This window comes from Trachinotus anak, unplaced genomic scaffold (assembly GCF_046630095.1).
Source record: "Trachinotus anak isolate AG129_WGS33_773 ecotype Australia unplaced genomic scaffold, CSIRO_AGI_Tana_v1 ptg000014l, whole genome shotgun sequence".
Taxonomy (NCBI): Eukaryota; Metazoa; Chordata; class Actinopteri; order Carangiformes; family Carangidae; genus Trachinotus; species Trachinotus anak.
Genome location: NW_027273865.1, coordinates 4,994,139 through 5,011,192, shown reverse-complemented (window position 1 = coordinate 5,011,192; position 17,054 = coordinate 4,994,139). Strand labels below are relative to the sequence as shown.

Below are 17,054 nucleotides of genomic sequence, written 5' to 3'. Positions count from 1 at the left end.
TGTAGGCAGACTCATCGCCATCAGAGATGAGTCCAATGAGAGTGGTGTCGTCTGCAAACTTCAGGAGCTTGACAGACTGATGGCTGGAGGTGCAGGCGTTGGTGTACAGGGAGAAGAGCAGAGGAGAAAGAACGCAGCCTTGCGGGGATCCAGTGCTGATGGTCTGGGAGTCAGACACATGCTTTCCTAGCTTCACGTGCTGCCTCCTGTCAGACAGAAAGTCGGTGATCCACCTGCAGGTGGAGTCAGGCACGCTCAGCTAGGAGAGCTTGTCCTGCAGCAGAGCCGGGATGATGGTGTTGAAGGCAGAGCTAAAGTCCACAAACAGGATCCTGGCATAGGTCCCTGAGGAGTCCAGGTGCTGGAGGATGAAGTGGAGAGCCATGTTGACGGCGTCATCTACAGACCTGTTGGCTCTGTAGGCGAACTGCAGGGGGTCCAGGAGTGGGTCAGTGATGGATTTGAGGTGGGACAGGACAAGGCGCTCAAATGATTTCATGACCACAGAGGTCAGGGCAATGGGTCATATATTTAAATGATCTTTAAATCACGGCAGATTATTGTCCTTATTATTATCATTACTTCTTGAGAGTGTGGTGACACAAGGCTGGATTCAAACTGAAGACGTTGCGATTATGTGGTCTGTGCCTTAAACGTTTGGCTATCGAGACTCACGGGAATACTTTCTGATGTCACTGATTTCCATAAGACAGTAATAATTTAGTTTGTCAGTATTAAATAGTATTTAGGATATTTCAGTGAATTAATTACCTTAATGAAAGTAAATAATGATAGAAAATACTTATTATCATCACCAGATGAACTGAAAGTCGAGCTCCATCTTAAGAAGCTCAAACTTCATTCATAGAAAAAGGAAAAAGACACAACACCACATTAAACAGGCGGGGGCAAACTACACTAATCTTTACCGCTTTCAATGGGTACACTCAAGATTTATTGTTCATACTTCCAAAAGTTTGGTGGATTGCAAGAGATAGATTAGCAGAGTGGTCAAGGCAGACATAGCCTGGCTTTTAGTCCATGGTATGAGTCAAGCTCCAAAAGCACTTGAGCCTTTTATTCCCTTTAATTAATGTCGTTTGACGACATCTTTTATTAGACCCTCACTACCTAACAAATGACTGTGTCTTTCAAACTCCACACCCTCAGCTTGTAACAGAGGCTTTCTGTTAAAATGTCTGTCTCCAAGCTCAGGTCGAGATAACCCTGAGGACAACATTATGCAGCTGTTTTTAACTTTAAAAATAAAACATTGCTGTTATGTGTTAGATATTTTCCTGTTTGCTGTGGGATCTCTGCAGTGACTGTTTGTTTTAGCGGTGGAATATTTGGTCCTCTTTGAACTGCGGCCTGAGTATGTGTGAGTGTGGAGTAGCAGCTCTGAGCCTGTGGATGAAGCTGCTCGAGCCCACGCAGCCCACCCACTCACCACAGAGGACAGCACACATCAGCAGCCGGAGAAACACCACCACACCAAACACGGAAAAATGACACGACAGTGTAGTGTGGTGTAGCGTAACCTGCTGTACAGCTTGTAATTCATCTGTTTTCTGTGTATGTGTTAATGTATGTACACACATTGCACACGTCCATTATAACCCCTTTCATCTCCATTTCACTTCACTGGAACAACAGAAAATAAACTGCAGCTCTTCCAAGAGGATAATTGTTGTAGCTTTTGAGGAAAACAAGACATTTCTTCATCCTCCTCTGCTCCTTTTCTTCTTCTGTTGCAGGAACCTGAGCCGGTGGTGTTTGTGTGGTTTTATTTTCATCTTCATTTAATGTAGAAATTGACAGAATAAATTTGACAGATCTCATTTATTCAACAAATATAAGATCACTTTATTTTTCCATACATGTAGATATATATTAAATTATTGTGAAAGTATTGTGAAATATATCAAATGCAATATTTTCAAAATAAGAAAGAAATTATAGGGTTATTGGTACTTTCTATACAATATACCTTATATACCATATGAGTACTATAAGTGTAATATAAAGTGTATATATAGTGTTTCCTATATACAACATAGGGAAGAAGAAAAATATATTATGTTGTGACATGTTCTTTAACAGTAATTAGACAATAAAAAATAAATTGCCATGTATTGAAAACACAGGTGAAGATAATTCAGATATATTTTCATATATTTATAATTATTTCATATATTTTGTAATAAATGACACGTATTCTGTAATATCTGACTTCACATTCACGTGAGTGCAGTTATATACACCATCCCCTCTAAAAAAGCTTTTTAGAGCAATTTGCAGATTAAAAACCTATGTTGTTGTTAGAGCTACTGTACTTTACTGTACTTTTTATAATACTCATTTCCTGAACCACACTCACGCAGCAGTTTTTGTTTTTTTTTTTGTTTTTTTTTTTGTTTTTTTGTTTTTTTGGAGGGGAGGGGTTTGAAATGGGAACCTCTTTATGGTATCGGTGCCTTCCAGTTTCCAGTCATTGGGCAGCTCTCTGTGTCTGTAGATTTTATCATAACCTGAGTTCTTCAGGCAGGATGTTGTCCTCTGTGGATGATGAGTCACTGCTCAGAGTTACTTCCCTGTCTTTGTGAGATGTCTTGGCAGAGTCTGAAATTACCACCCACCAAGCACCAAATGCTGGAAAATTTAGTCTTTTGCAGAAAATTGGGTCAGAATAACATGATATCTGGCAGGAGGGCCAGTAAATTTTATGTCCTTGAAATTTTAAAATCTCTTTTACACAATATGATGAATCCCAAACTAAATGGCATGTGTTCACTAGCAAGTCTTTATGAACATTATTTACAAATGTGTATTTGGTATATTTCATTAGAAGATGTGACTTATTATAATGTTTGTTGGTATATATTACTTTATATTTGGCAAGTGTTTTTTACAGAATTATTAGGTGAACCAAACATCAACTAGTTTTGTTGGTCAGTTGGTCTCCCAATTCGTGGTTCCCAGAGAATGAATCATACTGACTTTGGTAGTGCCTTCCTGTTCCCCTTGGCAGCTCTAGCTCTCTTATCCTGTGAAATATGAATATTTACTGGATGGACTGGTAAACGATTTTGTACATAAATCCATGGTTCCCAGGGGATGAATCCTAATGAATCCTAATGAATCTGGTCACTGAGTCACAGTTTGTCGTGTACTTCAGTTCATGACCAAACACCTGCAAAACTAATGCCATTCCCATCAGTCTCAGCTGTGTGTTGTTCTGTGCAAATCTGCTAATGCTACCTCAAAACTGGCTTGTTAGCATTTAGTTCAAAGTATAGCTTTGCCTATATTGAGCTTTACAGAGCCACTAGCAGGATGATATAGCCTCCTAGTCTTTGTTCTTAAGTTAAAATTGATCTTTTATTCTTAACTCATCTTTGATTAACTTATTAATCTCATTGTTTGTTTGTATGTTGTGCTTATGGCCACTCATTAAACACATCAACCTTCGAGGTGCTGCCCAAAATTCCTCCATTGTACACGATGCACTAAAACACTAACACTAGCAGTAAAAGCTTTTATTTTGATAAAAGTGAGTAAATAGTAGTTAAAACTTTTGTTTTTGTGTAAGAGAACCAATTCAAGAGGAGTTCTTAATGGTAATCTTTTTTTACACGTACAGCCATTAGCAGCCATATTGGACCATTAATTTGTTGTCTTTTAACAAGAAGATTGACAATAGACACTGAATGAACAATAACAATCATTTCTTCCTTTTTTCTGTAGCTCTCTTTCTCCCTGTAAAACACACACACACACACACACACACACACACACACACACACATATGTGTGTGTGCACAATATGAATTACAATTGGATGGGGGAAGGATTTCACTGTGGGGGAAGCTAAATAGAAAAAAAACAGAAAGGGAGCAGGTGTACATAAGGATAGGTGGTGTGTGTGTGTGTGTGTGTGTGTGTGTGTGTGTGTGTGTGTGTGTGTGTGTGTGTGTTTGTGTGTCTAAATGGGGGTACAGAACAGGATGAGGTACAAAAGGGGGGCAGAAATATGAAAAAGAGAGTACAGAGGGAGAGAGAGAAAGGGGAGGGGTTTTAATACAGCAAGGTTTAATCTCTTCACACACACACACACACACACACACACACACACACACACACACACACACACACACACACACACACACACACACACACACCTCCTAACCCAGTTCCACTGTGTCTGCACATAATTATCCCAACGTAAGATTGTGAATATTTGTCGATGTAATGAAACAGGAAATGGTTGGCTTTATGCCTCTGTTATATTTTAACCTCAGTTTATTGAAATTTCAATACAGTAGCAACTAATGATTATTTTCATTATTGATTAATCTAGTAATTATGTTTTCAATTAACTATTTTATTATGTGCCATTTATTTGTCCAGTTACTGTTCTAGAAGATTGAGAGAACCAGAAAATGTTCACGTTTGAGAAGCTGAAACCAGTGATATCTTGCCATTTTTATGATTGACATGGAGATGAATAACATGTTTCATTGCTGCAGCTCTACATTCCAGTGTGTCATGTTAACTGACTGTTAATTGAAATTGTAAAACTGCTTTCACAATAATATATTTTTTTACATCTAAACATACCAAATGTCACAATAATGTAGTTACATCTTTTCAAATGTGAAGATTTGTACTAATGTATCAGTGTAAAAAAAAACCAAAAAAACCTTGGTTTGTGTTTGTGTTGTTTTGACAAAATTGTGTTCAACCACATATTGGTATTGTGTTTGACAATCAGTAGATGGAGCCCTTAATTATTTGGAAAGTTGTAATCACTACTTTAATTGATAATAAAAGTGATCAAAATCTGCCAATGAAAACACTCTTTAACCAGTTCATTTCAGACTGTCTGCTGCTGTTCATTTTATGTCTAATTCTTTTGTGTTTTGGTTTTACAGCCGTACATAGAGTTAGAAAAATACAGACTGTATTAGAAACTTTATTCTCCTGGTCTGAATCTCATTTTCATAACTGTCTGGATTTCGACTCAGTTTCGTTGTGCTCTGTGCAACAACAATAATGGAATCTGTCTGTGTTTATTATAACATGGTGGTTATGGTATAACCTTTGGTAATTTAAGGTCATTTAGTTTAATGTTTTGCTTTCAATATTTACCTATAGTGTTATATTTTTAATAATACAACAATTTGAAAACTCATTATTATAAATAAATAGATAAATGAATAAATAAATAAATAAATAAATAAATAAATAAATAATGAAAAGCCTTACCACAGTCTCACCCCCCCCCCCTCTTCCTCCCTCCTCCCGTCCATCCAGGAGGGCCAGCAGCTGATCCAGGAGAAGCCGGAGCTCAGTCCTGTGGTCCGGAAGAAGCTGGAGGAGATCAGGGAGTGTTGGCAGGACCTTGAGAGCACCACCCAGGCCAAAGCCCGCCAGCTTTTCGAGGCCAACAAGGCTGACCTGCTGGTGCAGAGCTACGAAAGCCTGGACCAGAGACTGGGCCAGCTGGAGGGTCAACTGGCCTACGTGGACCAGGGACAAGACCTTACCACTGTCAACAAGCAGCTCAAAAAACTACAGGTACACAGGATTTAAAAACATTGAAGACAAATCTGTTTTCTCTAACCTCTAGCTTACTGAGTCTCAAACTGTTTGAGTTATGATTATGCCATTGTGGGGGGACCTGATAGCCAAATGGTCAGGGTGCAAGTTCTAAGTTCGACTTGGGACTTGCACCCTGGGACTTTGCTGCATATGCAAAAGTTCTGCAATCTGAGTGAAGACATGCGTGTTTCTGTCCTTACTTTACTCTTAGTTACACTACATACAGGGACACATGCTTGCATCATTGTGCTATTCCCCACATTTCCTGTCAGTCTCCACTGTGGCTATCCAATCCAGGCATATAATGCCCCAAAAAGCAATGATGATGCAGTTGTTGCTGCAGAGTGTTGACAAATAAACCAAATAATGATCTGACTTTTTCAGTTCTCATTTTCAGAGGAGGCCGAGAAGCTGAAAACTACTCAGTATTTCATTTCCTATCCGCTCAGTTAGTCATCTCTGCTACGAATGTCTTGAACTATCTGCTACATTGCAAAGATAATTTCTTAATGATAAACAGTAATATTTACAAATTTTGTTTAATTTAAGGGCATGTTTAAGTGATGCCAACCGAAGATCACCCTTTCTTCCATGTTCAGTTTTAAAGGGAACATATGTTTATTTTTGGGGAGGATTTCATGAGCCAGTTAAATGGCACCGCCGCTTTGTTTTAGGTTTTTTTTATCGGTCTAACAAGCAGGTGCTCATTATTTCCTCTATGATTTTTGAAGCATTGTTCTGATACTTCTTTAGTCTCTGTTCTTTTCTTTTTTTATACCAAAATACTTGCAGGTTTAACAATCACATTCTGAACATTTTTTTGCCAGATTATTGTACAATACTGTGCAAAAGCATGATGTTAGTTGACCTAAACTATGAATGGGATGCTGTTGCTCTGCTTCTTACTTCACGTGTTGAACTGTCTCAGAATGACTCATTGTTTACGTTATTATTGCGTGTCCGCAGTACTTTCTGTTGAGCTTGTCATTTCATTTCAGTGAAGGAAGGCTCTTTTGTTTTCACCCCAACATTAATTTTGAATTAAACACTATAAGCCTTCATGCTAACCCAGTCAGCTTTCATAAGAGTTCATCCCAAGATCATTTTACAGATACTGACTGGAAGTTATTGATTAGTATATTTTTAAATACAGCTGCCAGGATCTTGTAGAATTTCATTTTTGTTTGCCAAATAAATCAACAAGATGTTGACGCCCTTTGATAAGCTAACTGCTTTGTGACTGATAGGATCCTTAGTCCTGTGTCAGTTATTTCACTATAGGACATGCTAATAGAGAATTAGTTCAGTTGATGTTACACACAAGCATTGAATCATCGAAATGTTACACACTAGCATTGTTTTATTTAAATACTGAACACTGAACAACTGGTTTGTGTGTTCTTCAGTTCAGACTGACTGTGGGCAGTGAGAGATCACATCTCTGTAGCGGTGCAACTTAAGTGCTTTAATTAAAATAGGAAATTCATATTTTATTTTGGCTTGGCTCCAAAGTTAGAGAGCACTGCTGATTCAAGTCACTGATTCCAAATGATCATTGCAGTATGTGTGTGTGTGTTATGAGGCACTGTACTTTGTGCTGCAGTCCATTTAACACCAACCAAATCTTAATCAACAAAAAATATAAACATTAACTAAGAGTTTCCAGTCGACCTCAACTATTATTACTCTCACTTTATTCTCCAAACTTTTTTTTGTGCTTTTTTACTTATGTTTTATTTGGATTTACCAACTCCTCATGTGCATGTACAGTAGCAGAAGACTCGTGGAGGGTATAGACAGCAATATATCTCTTCACATACAGATGGTGTCATTGGCTGCAGATGTTCACACTCATCTCCCCCAGACCTTTATCTTTAATAGTTTAAAAGTAGTTTTAAAAGTTTTTAAAAGTAAAAATCATATCCTTGTTTTTTTTACTCATTTTTTTACAACACATGGACAATCATGAATTTCTGCTGTGCAGGATGCATGTGCAATGCTTTAAAAAATGCCACACAAGCACTTGCAGTTAGAAACATCAGAACAGCAGGATTAAGATTCTGGTAAGATAAGTTTGACTTTTGCAGAACTAAATTTGTCAGTTTCAGTGGATTCTCTGTAGAATTTACAGTGAAGTGTCAGTAAGTACAACAACAGACCTTGCTCTTAAGTCAGAGGTGATAATGACCTTTCAACACACAAGAACAGTACGACAACAAAACAACTTTTGTTGTTTATCCTCTCAACCCATAACTTCATATTCCATAAATAAATATATTTGGTTTAATTCCACGGTGTAAATGTGTTGATGTGATGTTGGGAGGTAACTCTTTAGGATTCAGATCTTTTACGCAGCAAACAGCTGACAGGTGTGACCTGGGGCTGACGCACAGATTCATCCTTTCATTACCTCATCATTTCACCAGACATCTCTCATTCTCCTCTCCCACAGCATGCCGCTTACAGCTTCCTTTAACAGGCACTGCTTTCCCACATCATCTTAACATCAAACCAAACTCCACTACCCAGCATCCATCCTGACAAAGGGGTATAGTAACCTTCACTACACTTCATGTCTGTCAACTATTCTTTTTGCTGCTTTGGGTCACTTTCAGTCTCATCTTTGCTTTCATGTTCACTTTGATCAAATGTTGAAATGTCAGTGAACTGAACACAGGAGACATTTCTTACAATGATGTATAATCTTTATTGATACAAAGATGCAATTATTATTTCAGCTGTGATCTTTCTATCATTTGTACTTAAATGACTTGATTGCAGGCGTTACAAGCAACCAATTATGAATAAATTATTATACTGATTGTGTCATCCTGTCTTTTTGGAGAGGCCACAAATGGTGACACCACTTTCTGCATTGTGGCTATATACACTATATAAAACAACACGAAAAACCTAAATGTTATAAACTTATACTTTTATATTGTATTTTTTAATATTGTTATAGTAAACATCTGATAATTTTTTTATAAGTTTGGTATAAAACACAATTTAAAAAACAACTGTGTTTGTGATTTCATAGTCAATTGAGAGGTGCTGTCAAATTAACAACAAACTACTCATTTTTGCATTTCTGTCACGCTCTTCACATCCCACTCATCTTCATCTTCTCTCCCATGATGATTATTCACTCCACCCAATTTATTCTCTTGTCCTGTCACTTACCTCCTCTCTCCTAATCAACACATCCTCTTTTCCTCCGTCTGTTGGATAACTTCTATTACAACTCCCCCACCCCCACCCCCTCCCTCTCCTCCTCTTCCTCCCCCTCAGACCATGGAGACCCAGATGGAGGAGTGGTATAAGGAGGTGGGGCAGCTGCAGGTGCAGGCGGCCTCCATCCCGCAGCAGACACAGATCAAGGAGACGGTTGCAGGGCGTCAGTCCGCTGTGGAGGCCAGGATGGTGCGTCTAATCGAGCCGCTGAAGGAGAGACGACGCATCCTACTGGCGTCGAAGGAAGTCCACCAAGTCGGACGAGACCTGGAGGACGAGATTGTGAGTTGGAGGGCTGTCAGTGACACACACACACACACACACCCAGACACACTCATACACACTATAATTGAAAGAGGGAGCCTTCAGAGAGTATTAAACTGTGTCACTTCATGTTGCAGCCTGAACACTTGATGGGTTTATTCGTGTCGCTCATATTTTCATATTAAGGTGTCATACTTTTATTTTATATGTGCAGACTGTGTAGTCCAACCCAACAGTTCCAACATGATGTAGTAAGAGACATATAGACTGTGTTAAGATGCATCCACATTCTTTTTAAAAAATCGTGATATTTCTACATCTTAATTTAATTCCATTTGTAAATTCAACTGATATGGTCACAGCAAACAGATAATATAATAGTTATTATCAATGAGATTTGACAGGATATTTCTATGTTTAATTTTCAGTTATTTCTAAAAATACATTTTAACTTCACAGTGATATAAATTGTTAACAAAAAAGATCTACTTTGAGTTGTGTGTAAAGTGCACAGTACACGTGGGACTTGACTGGTTCATGTATGATTTTTTAATATTTTCAACCTAAGATACACACACATTATACACACACATTTTATATAATGTTAGATTTGATGTACATTGTAGCATGTCTTATTGTACTTCATAATCCATTAGATTTGGTTAAAATGGAAATGTGTCTTTGACTGCCTGGCAACACTGTGAAACCATAAATATATAAAGTTCACAAATACACAAAATGCACAAAAATACACACATTTTGCTATTCAGCTATTCACTGCTGTATTGTGTTGCTGTGGCTGTAGTTGTGGGTCCAGGAGCGTCTCCCAATGGCCATGTCTCAGGAGCACGGCTCCACTCTTCAGGCCGTCCAGCAGCTCATGAAGAAGAATCAGGTAAGAAAACAACAACAGTAGTTCATCACCTAACAAGTCACAAAAAGATTGACAGGTGATATGTGACAGATAATCATGATGTGCAACCTCAAGTCCTGATTTATCTCCCTTCACACCTTCCATGTGTGAATGGAGCGTCTGATGTTGTTTCTGTGATACATCTTTGAACCTTCTCATCATTGTTTTGTTTTAAACAACCTTAAATGTCACCTCTGCTTTCCTGGCCTTGTCCTCTGCTTCTCCTCCAGACACTTCAGAGGGAGCTGCAGGGCCACAGGAGCAGGATCGAGGACGTCCTGGAGAGGGCGGGGATTATCTCCTCCATACGCAGCCCTGAGGCCGACTGCGTCAGGGCTGGCCACGACCAACTGGCCCAGCTGTGGGCTCTGCTGTGGACCGAGACTGAGAGGAGGCAACTGGTCCTGGACGCCATGTACCAGGCCCAGCAGTACTACTTTGACACGGCCGAGGTAGAGGCCTGGCTGAGCGAGCAGGAGCTGCACATGATGAACGAGGAGAAGGGGAAGGTGGGTGTGTGATTCTCTGAAATGCGCAGGGCATTTCAATAAAGAACTAAGTAAAAAAAAAAAATAATAATTTGTGCATTATCTGTTTCAAAATCACTGCATGTGGTGCATGGTGTGGAAATAATTTCCTCACAAAGTCTAAGTCATTAGAAGAACAACTTTGAATTCATACATCTCTTTCAAAGGTTTAGGCACAAACACTTTGTCTAAAATCATCAGTAGTGCTCTGACTTTCATCTCATGTTGTTGCAGGACTGAGTGTGTGTGTACTGTTTTGTTAAGTCAAACTCTTTCCTGCGTGTGCTGTTTCCTCCTCCCACCAGGATGAGCCAAGTACACTGCAGCTGCTGAAGAAACACTTGGTCCTGGAACAGACCATCGAGGACTATGCTGAGACCATCGGCCTGCTGTCACAGCAGTGTCGACAGCTGCTGGAGATGGGGCATCCAGACTGGTGAGCATGTAAACACACACACACACACACACACACACACAAACATATAGACAAACCCACAGTCTAATATAGATTTTCTTTCACCACAATAAAAAACCCAGGACTGCTCATATTTTCCACAGTATAACCACAATAGAAAGTATTTGATTTCAGGAGTCAGTTGCCAAACTTAAATATTAAAAACCAAATCCAATTAAAAATCTGATAATGATGCCTAATCCCTGACATTTTTTCAGTTGATCTGACTGAGTATGTTTGACCTTCAACAAATATGAAGCCATGATTGTTGTTTAAAAGCCAGTGCACACTGTTTGATTTTAGCCTGTCCCAGATGAAAGATGACCAATGTGAAAGAAACCTGGTGATATTTCTGGTTGTGGCTCCAAAATGGTGGCTCTATGTGTGTGAGAGAGGGGTTCAAAGATTTGTTCAAATTCCACATTCCCCTCCTCCTCCTCTTTGTATTTTTTTTTTCCATACACATAAAAACACTGTTGCAAGGCTCAGCTCTTACTTATACAAATAGGATGAAATGATAACTAATAGGATAAGATCATGAAGTGATGACATTTTATATCCAAAGGTTCAAAGGTCAACTTCACTGTGATCATATCATATCATGTTATGCAGAAAACTGGCTATTATTACTGGCTATTATTCAGAGCTGTAACTCAGGAAGGGGAGATTTTGACCATATTTCCTGCAACATGACTGGTTGGCAGAGGCATGCAACTGCAGGGCAGTGATTCTAGTTTTTGTACTTGACCTGACACAGTTTCTCTTCTCTGTTGGATAGTGAGCAGATCAGCAAGCGCCAGTCGCAGATCGACCGTCTGTATGTGTCTCTGAAGGACCTGGTGGAGGAGAGGAAGAGCCGTCTGGAGCAGCAGTACTGGCTCTACCAGCTCAACAGAGAGGTGGACGAGCTGGAGCAGTGGATAGCTCAGAGGGAGGTGGTTGCCAGCTCACCCGAACTGGGTCAAGACTTTGAGCATGTCACAGTAAGTATGTCAACAGATGGTGTCTGTGGATGAATAATAGATTTAAAAAATATTTTAGTACAAGTCACATATTGAAACAACACAGGTCTCATTTCATTGTTTATTGAGTCAATTAATTATTAAATCTCTAAAGCTCTATGAATGAGTGACTTATCTGAAAGCATCTGCTAATTTACTAACAACATAAAAAAATTAATTTCTAGATTGTTCGTTCAGTTCTTTTTATATTTCCTTTCCTTTCTTACCTCCACCACTGCCACACCTCCAGGTCCTGCAGGAGAAGTTCACAGAGTTCGCGTCAGAGACGGGTAGTGTGGGACAGGAACGAGTGACGGCCGTCAACCAGATGGTGGACGAGCTCATTGATTATGGCCACTCGGAGGCCGCCACCATTGCCGAATGGAAGGATGGGGTGAACGAGGCCTGGGCCGACCTACTGGAGCTCATGGAGACCAGGGCACAGATGCTTGCTGCCTCACACCAGCTGCACAAGTTCTTCTCCGACTGCAGAGAGGTAAGGTCCCTCAAGAACGTGCAGGAAGAGACAGGAACAACACTATGATAAAGTGTTCAAATCCTGTGTAAGGAAGTTTGATTTAAACTGATTTTGTTTGTGCAGCTTCTTCGCACATCGGAAGTTTTATTGTTTTGTGGTGAGGACAGCTTGAAATATGAGAAAAAAGAGGAGAAAACATAAAAGAGCTGCTGAGTATGCAGTAAAATAAGAAGACTATTGATTGATTTTTGTCCAGTAGAAGATAATTTTAACGTAGGCAGAAAAATTGTGTCATTTCTGTCCATTTTTTTCCAATGATGATGTGATGGGATCACGAGAAATTGTTGTAGAGGAGAAACATTAGAGACAGTGTCTGTTGACAGTGTGGGTCTCACAGTATTTTGGAGTTCATTTTTATGGCTTTGAAAAGAATTGAAATGAACCTTCCTGAATCCACAGTTAAACTTAAAAAAAAACATGACTCAGTTTGACTTTATGTTTGCATGAAAGACACTTGAGTACCTATATACAGGGAACACTGCTGCACTGCTTTATGCTATTTGTTTTTTGGGTTTTTTTCAGGTTTTGGCTCAGATTGAGGACAAACATCGAAGATTGCCAGAAGTTCGGGCTCGGCAGGGCAGCACTGCCAACACCAGCACCCTGCAGAGACTCCTGCACAGCTTCGAACAGGACATACAGTTGCTGGTCACGCAGGTACAGAAAAATGCGCATGAACAGACAGCATGTAAAATGACCCGCCTCAATATTCAGTGGCTGCAGGACTCATGCAGGGAAGAATCACAAAGATTTCCCTCAGTGATTATCACTCTGTGATTTTTTTTATGCTAATTTTGATTGCTTTCACATTTACTCACCCAGCGGATGTTGGTTTAGCATGCATGCTCAATTTTAGCACACCATGCCTCACATTCACACATACATGAGGTGGAGCTGATCATTTGGAATCAGTGAGATAACAATAATGATTGCTATTATCATGGCACAGCCTGGCTCTTACGGCCATGACAATGAGGGAGGCATGCGTGAGATGCTCGATGCGTGGGTGGAGAGTACATGTGTGTGAGAGTGTTGTAGAACGCATAAAATAAACAAAGAATAATGAGAAGAAACAAAGACTGCCACATCACCAATGGGGAGAGAGGGGGAGATATAGGCTGGTGAAGACTGGGCCCAGGTGTCACTAGTAGGCACCGATGACCATGCTGCAGGGGGTCACCACAATTATCTATATTATTTTTTAATGTGTCTTCATAGACTCCAAAAGCCTCAATATACAGTACATGGACTAACTTGCCTATCAAAATCTCTCTAAAAGTCTGAATCTTTGTGGAAGAACTACCTTCTTACTCTGCATTTAATTTTGCTTCGTCTAGTCTCTGTCATGCACATGGAGAACAGAAACAGTGGTATATTTTACTGAATATGGTTGCAATGCAATGCAAAATCACAGCTGCTCTGTGTCAACTCAGAGCCTGCACCTCTCGGCCCTGACTACACAGAGCAGCTGTGTTTTCTGGGTCATTTGGAAAACAAGCTCTTTCTCTTTCCATCCATTTTTAAAAAAATATGTGATTCTTCCATGTTCAGCTCAGCTTCTGTCTAAAGTCTGCTCTCCTCACTCTCTAGGTGCGTCAGCTACAGGAGAGCGCGGCCCAACTGAGGACGGTGTATGCTGGCGAGAAGGCCGAAACCATTGCATGCCACGAGCACGAAGTGATGCAGTGCTGGAAAGAGCTGCTGACATCCTGTGAGGAGTGTCGCTTGCAAATCACCACAGAGACAGACAAGCTGAGGTTCTTCGGCATGGTCCGAGACCAACTCATGTGGATGGAGTCAATCATCTGTCAGATAGGGACAGGAGAGAAGCCCAGGTATTTTCACCACAGCAGCAGGAAGACTGAATTTAACCTCAGGGTTAAATCCAGGTGGTAGGAGTGTGTACAGCTCACATAATAATACATAATGTAAAATGACCAGAACGTGACAGAGTTCTAGTTTCAGCATGCTGTATGTTTTTGTGTTTGTTAGCTCTCAGTTTGCATCAGACTCCGGGTCAAAATTAGGTTGAAAATGACTGTTATTACCAGAGAATATACAACACCGGTAATTACCAATGTACAGCATGTACCATTTAAGGCTTCAAGTGGCTTTTGAGTATTTAAAGAAGAAAATCTCTGATGAGAGACAAGAAATTCTCACACAAAAGTAGGACCTAAGTATTTTATATAAATGTACCAAAATGTGTTTTCAACATAAATAATTAGCATTTTTTAATCCAGTGTAATCTGTGATCTAAACCAACAGCAGGGCTTTTAAAGCAGCTCACACAGCAGCATTTATCAAAGTTGTTTTCTATCTTAAATTTACAAAAACAGACTGCTTCTTTGTTTTATCTACATTAAACACATTTTGACAGAACAGAACATGGTAATCAATGCAGTGGTAGTTTTCTTAAGATCAGCAACTCCATAAAAAAACCCTCATTTCTCTAAAGATTTGATTAAAGGTGTCCCTGAGCAATATATCAGTGCAGTAATCTCACAGATTACATTGGGATGATTCATTAGTTTTTTCAGAAATGCAGTTGAGATACAACACTCTGGTGTGGTGTGGTTTAGTATGGTACAGTGTTGTAGCCAGTGGGCTTAAAAATGAAGCAGTGTGTTGGCGTATTAGTACTGGTGAGCTAAGTGTCTGTGGGCTGTGTGGTTCCTGCAGGGATGTATCCTCAGTAGAAGTGCTGATGAATTATCACCAGAGTCTGAAGAGCGAGGTGGAGGCTCGCAGCCGGAGCATACTGGAGTGTATCGAGATGGGAAAGACCCTGCTGGCTGCTAGAAACCCTGCAGCTGAAGAGGTGAGATGAGGAGATGTGACGAGGAGAATAAAAATCAGTTAAAGATTCACAGGGGAAACTGGTTCACTGCAGCAGCAATCACTTTAAAAGACATTCATTTAGTAGTAGCCGGGGACCCATGGACTGTGAAAATCCATGAATTATTTTGAATTAAGCCTTCAAAGTTTTTCGAGGAAAAATGCATGGCATTTAAAGTACAATAATGTTAACACCCAGATGTTTCTCATTCTAGCAACGCAGACTTCTCAGGTGAAAACCAAGGAGGCAGCCCCTTTTTGAATCCTTTACTGTGTCTAAATTCATGTACTTCCGTTCTTGCACTTGCTATTTTGAATGCAGAAGTGCATATCTGGATAGTGCATTCAGAACAGTAAAAAAATTTAGCATAAAACGATGAACACTACCCACCACCAACGACATCTTGGTTCTGTAGCAGAAGGCAAGGAACCACCATAATTAGTGAAAATGGTGACCAAGGAAGGAGGACATGTTGTCAGAGGCATTCGCAGCCTAATTTCCATGTCACATGTGTCAGGGGGTATACGCAGTAAGGCAAGTGAGCAAAGCAGCCGGGAGGCAGGCGACAATCATGGTCACATGTTGCAAGCGTCATTTCTGATGATCGCACACTACGGCAGTGAGTATACTGCCAGTGTGCTACATGTGAGTGGACTAACCGATGTATCAGATTTGAGACACACTGTCTCAAATCACTGTCTGATTTATTTACAAATACAGAAATTTACCCTTGTACAATATACATGGTGTGCAAACTGTGGTGGAAAGAAACTGTGATGAGGTTCTTTGACTTTCATAAGGGTTTCCATTTTAAGACGGAGGGGTGGATGGAAAGAGTACTTAATTAATCCCAATGGAAAATCACAAAACAAAAATAACTCAAAGATGTAAGTGAGAAAATAGAATAATAAATTAAGTTACCAAAATCTTAATTAGAAACTAAACTAAAACTAAAAACCATATTCTTGACATATACAACAGTAGTGCCTGGAAATATTCTGCACGTGCACAGCACAAGATGTTTTCGTCTAATTTGAGTCTGACTCCTGTGACGTTGTGATTTTGATTCTCAGATCAAGGAGAAGCTGGACAAGGTGGTTGCTAAGCAAAATGAGCTGTCTGAGAAGTGGGACAGGCACTGGGAAGTCCTGCAGCAATGTGAGCGCACACACACACACACACACACACACACACACACACACACACACACACACACACACACACACACAAACCTCAAACACACATACACACAAATACACGTATAATGTTAAAGGACAGGATGTGAAATGAAAGAATTGAGAATCTTATTTTTGTTTCTCCCCCCTCCCCTCAGTGTTGGAGGTTCACCAATTTGCCCAGGACGCCATGGTGGCGGAGTCATGGCTGACTGCTCAGGAGCCGTTCATTAACAGCTGCGAACTGGGTGCCAGTGTAGACGAGGTCGAGCAGCTGATTCGTCGACATGAAGCCTTCCGCAAAGCCGCTGCCACCTGGGAGGAGCGATTCAGCTCACTGCGACGACTCACCACGGTAATATCATCACCATCACCTTCATCATCATCACTGTGTAAATACATGCACTAAAATACTTTGTTGTTTAGGAGCAGTGGATTTCCAATATGGAGAAATATGTTTCCATAAAATATTCAATATCATCCACTCATGTCAAAGTCCTGTGTGA

At 40.1% G+C, this 17,054-nt stretch overlaps 1 protein-coding gene across 5 annotated transcripts in view; it reads left to right on the top strand.

Annotated features, from left to right (window-relative positions):
• The window catches only part of LOC139631575 (spectrin beta chain, non-erythrocytic 4), a 93,930-nt gene that overhangs the window by 64,063 nt on the left and 12,813 nt on the right, over nt 1-17,054 (top strand). For all 5 annotated transcript variants that reach the window (XR_011693411.1, XM_071495847.1, XM_071495845.1 and 2 more), the window contains 12 exons: nt 5,316-5,579; nt 8,895-9,119; nt 9,907-9,996; nt 10,245-10,523; nt 10,847-10,977; nt 11,774-11,978; nt 12,247-12,492; nt 13,057-13,191; nt 14,125-14,369; nt 15,217-15,355; nt 16,447-16,531; nt 16,707-16,903. Coding sequence is in view for 4 of the 5 variants with exons in the window: in XM_071495847.1 (XP_071351948.1) it covers nt 5,316-5,579; nt 8,895-9,119; nt 9,907-9,996; nt 10,245-10,523; nt 10,847-10,977; nt 11,774-11,978; nt 12,247-12,492; nt 13,057-13,191; nt 14,125-14,369; nt 15,217-15,355; nt 16,447-16,531; nt 16,707-16,903 (2,241 nt within the window). In the remaining variant the exon portion in view is untranslated. The remainder of the gene's footprint in view (nt 1-5,315; nt 5,580-8,894; nt 9,120-9,906; nt 9,997-10,244; nt 10,524-10,846; nt 10,978-11,773; nt 11,979-12,246; nt 12,493-13,056; nt 13,192-14,124; nt 14,370-15,216; nt 15,356-16,446; nt 16,532-16,706; nt 16,904-17,054) is intronic.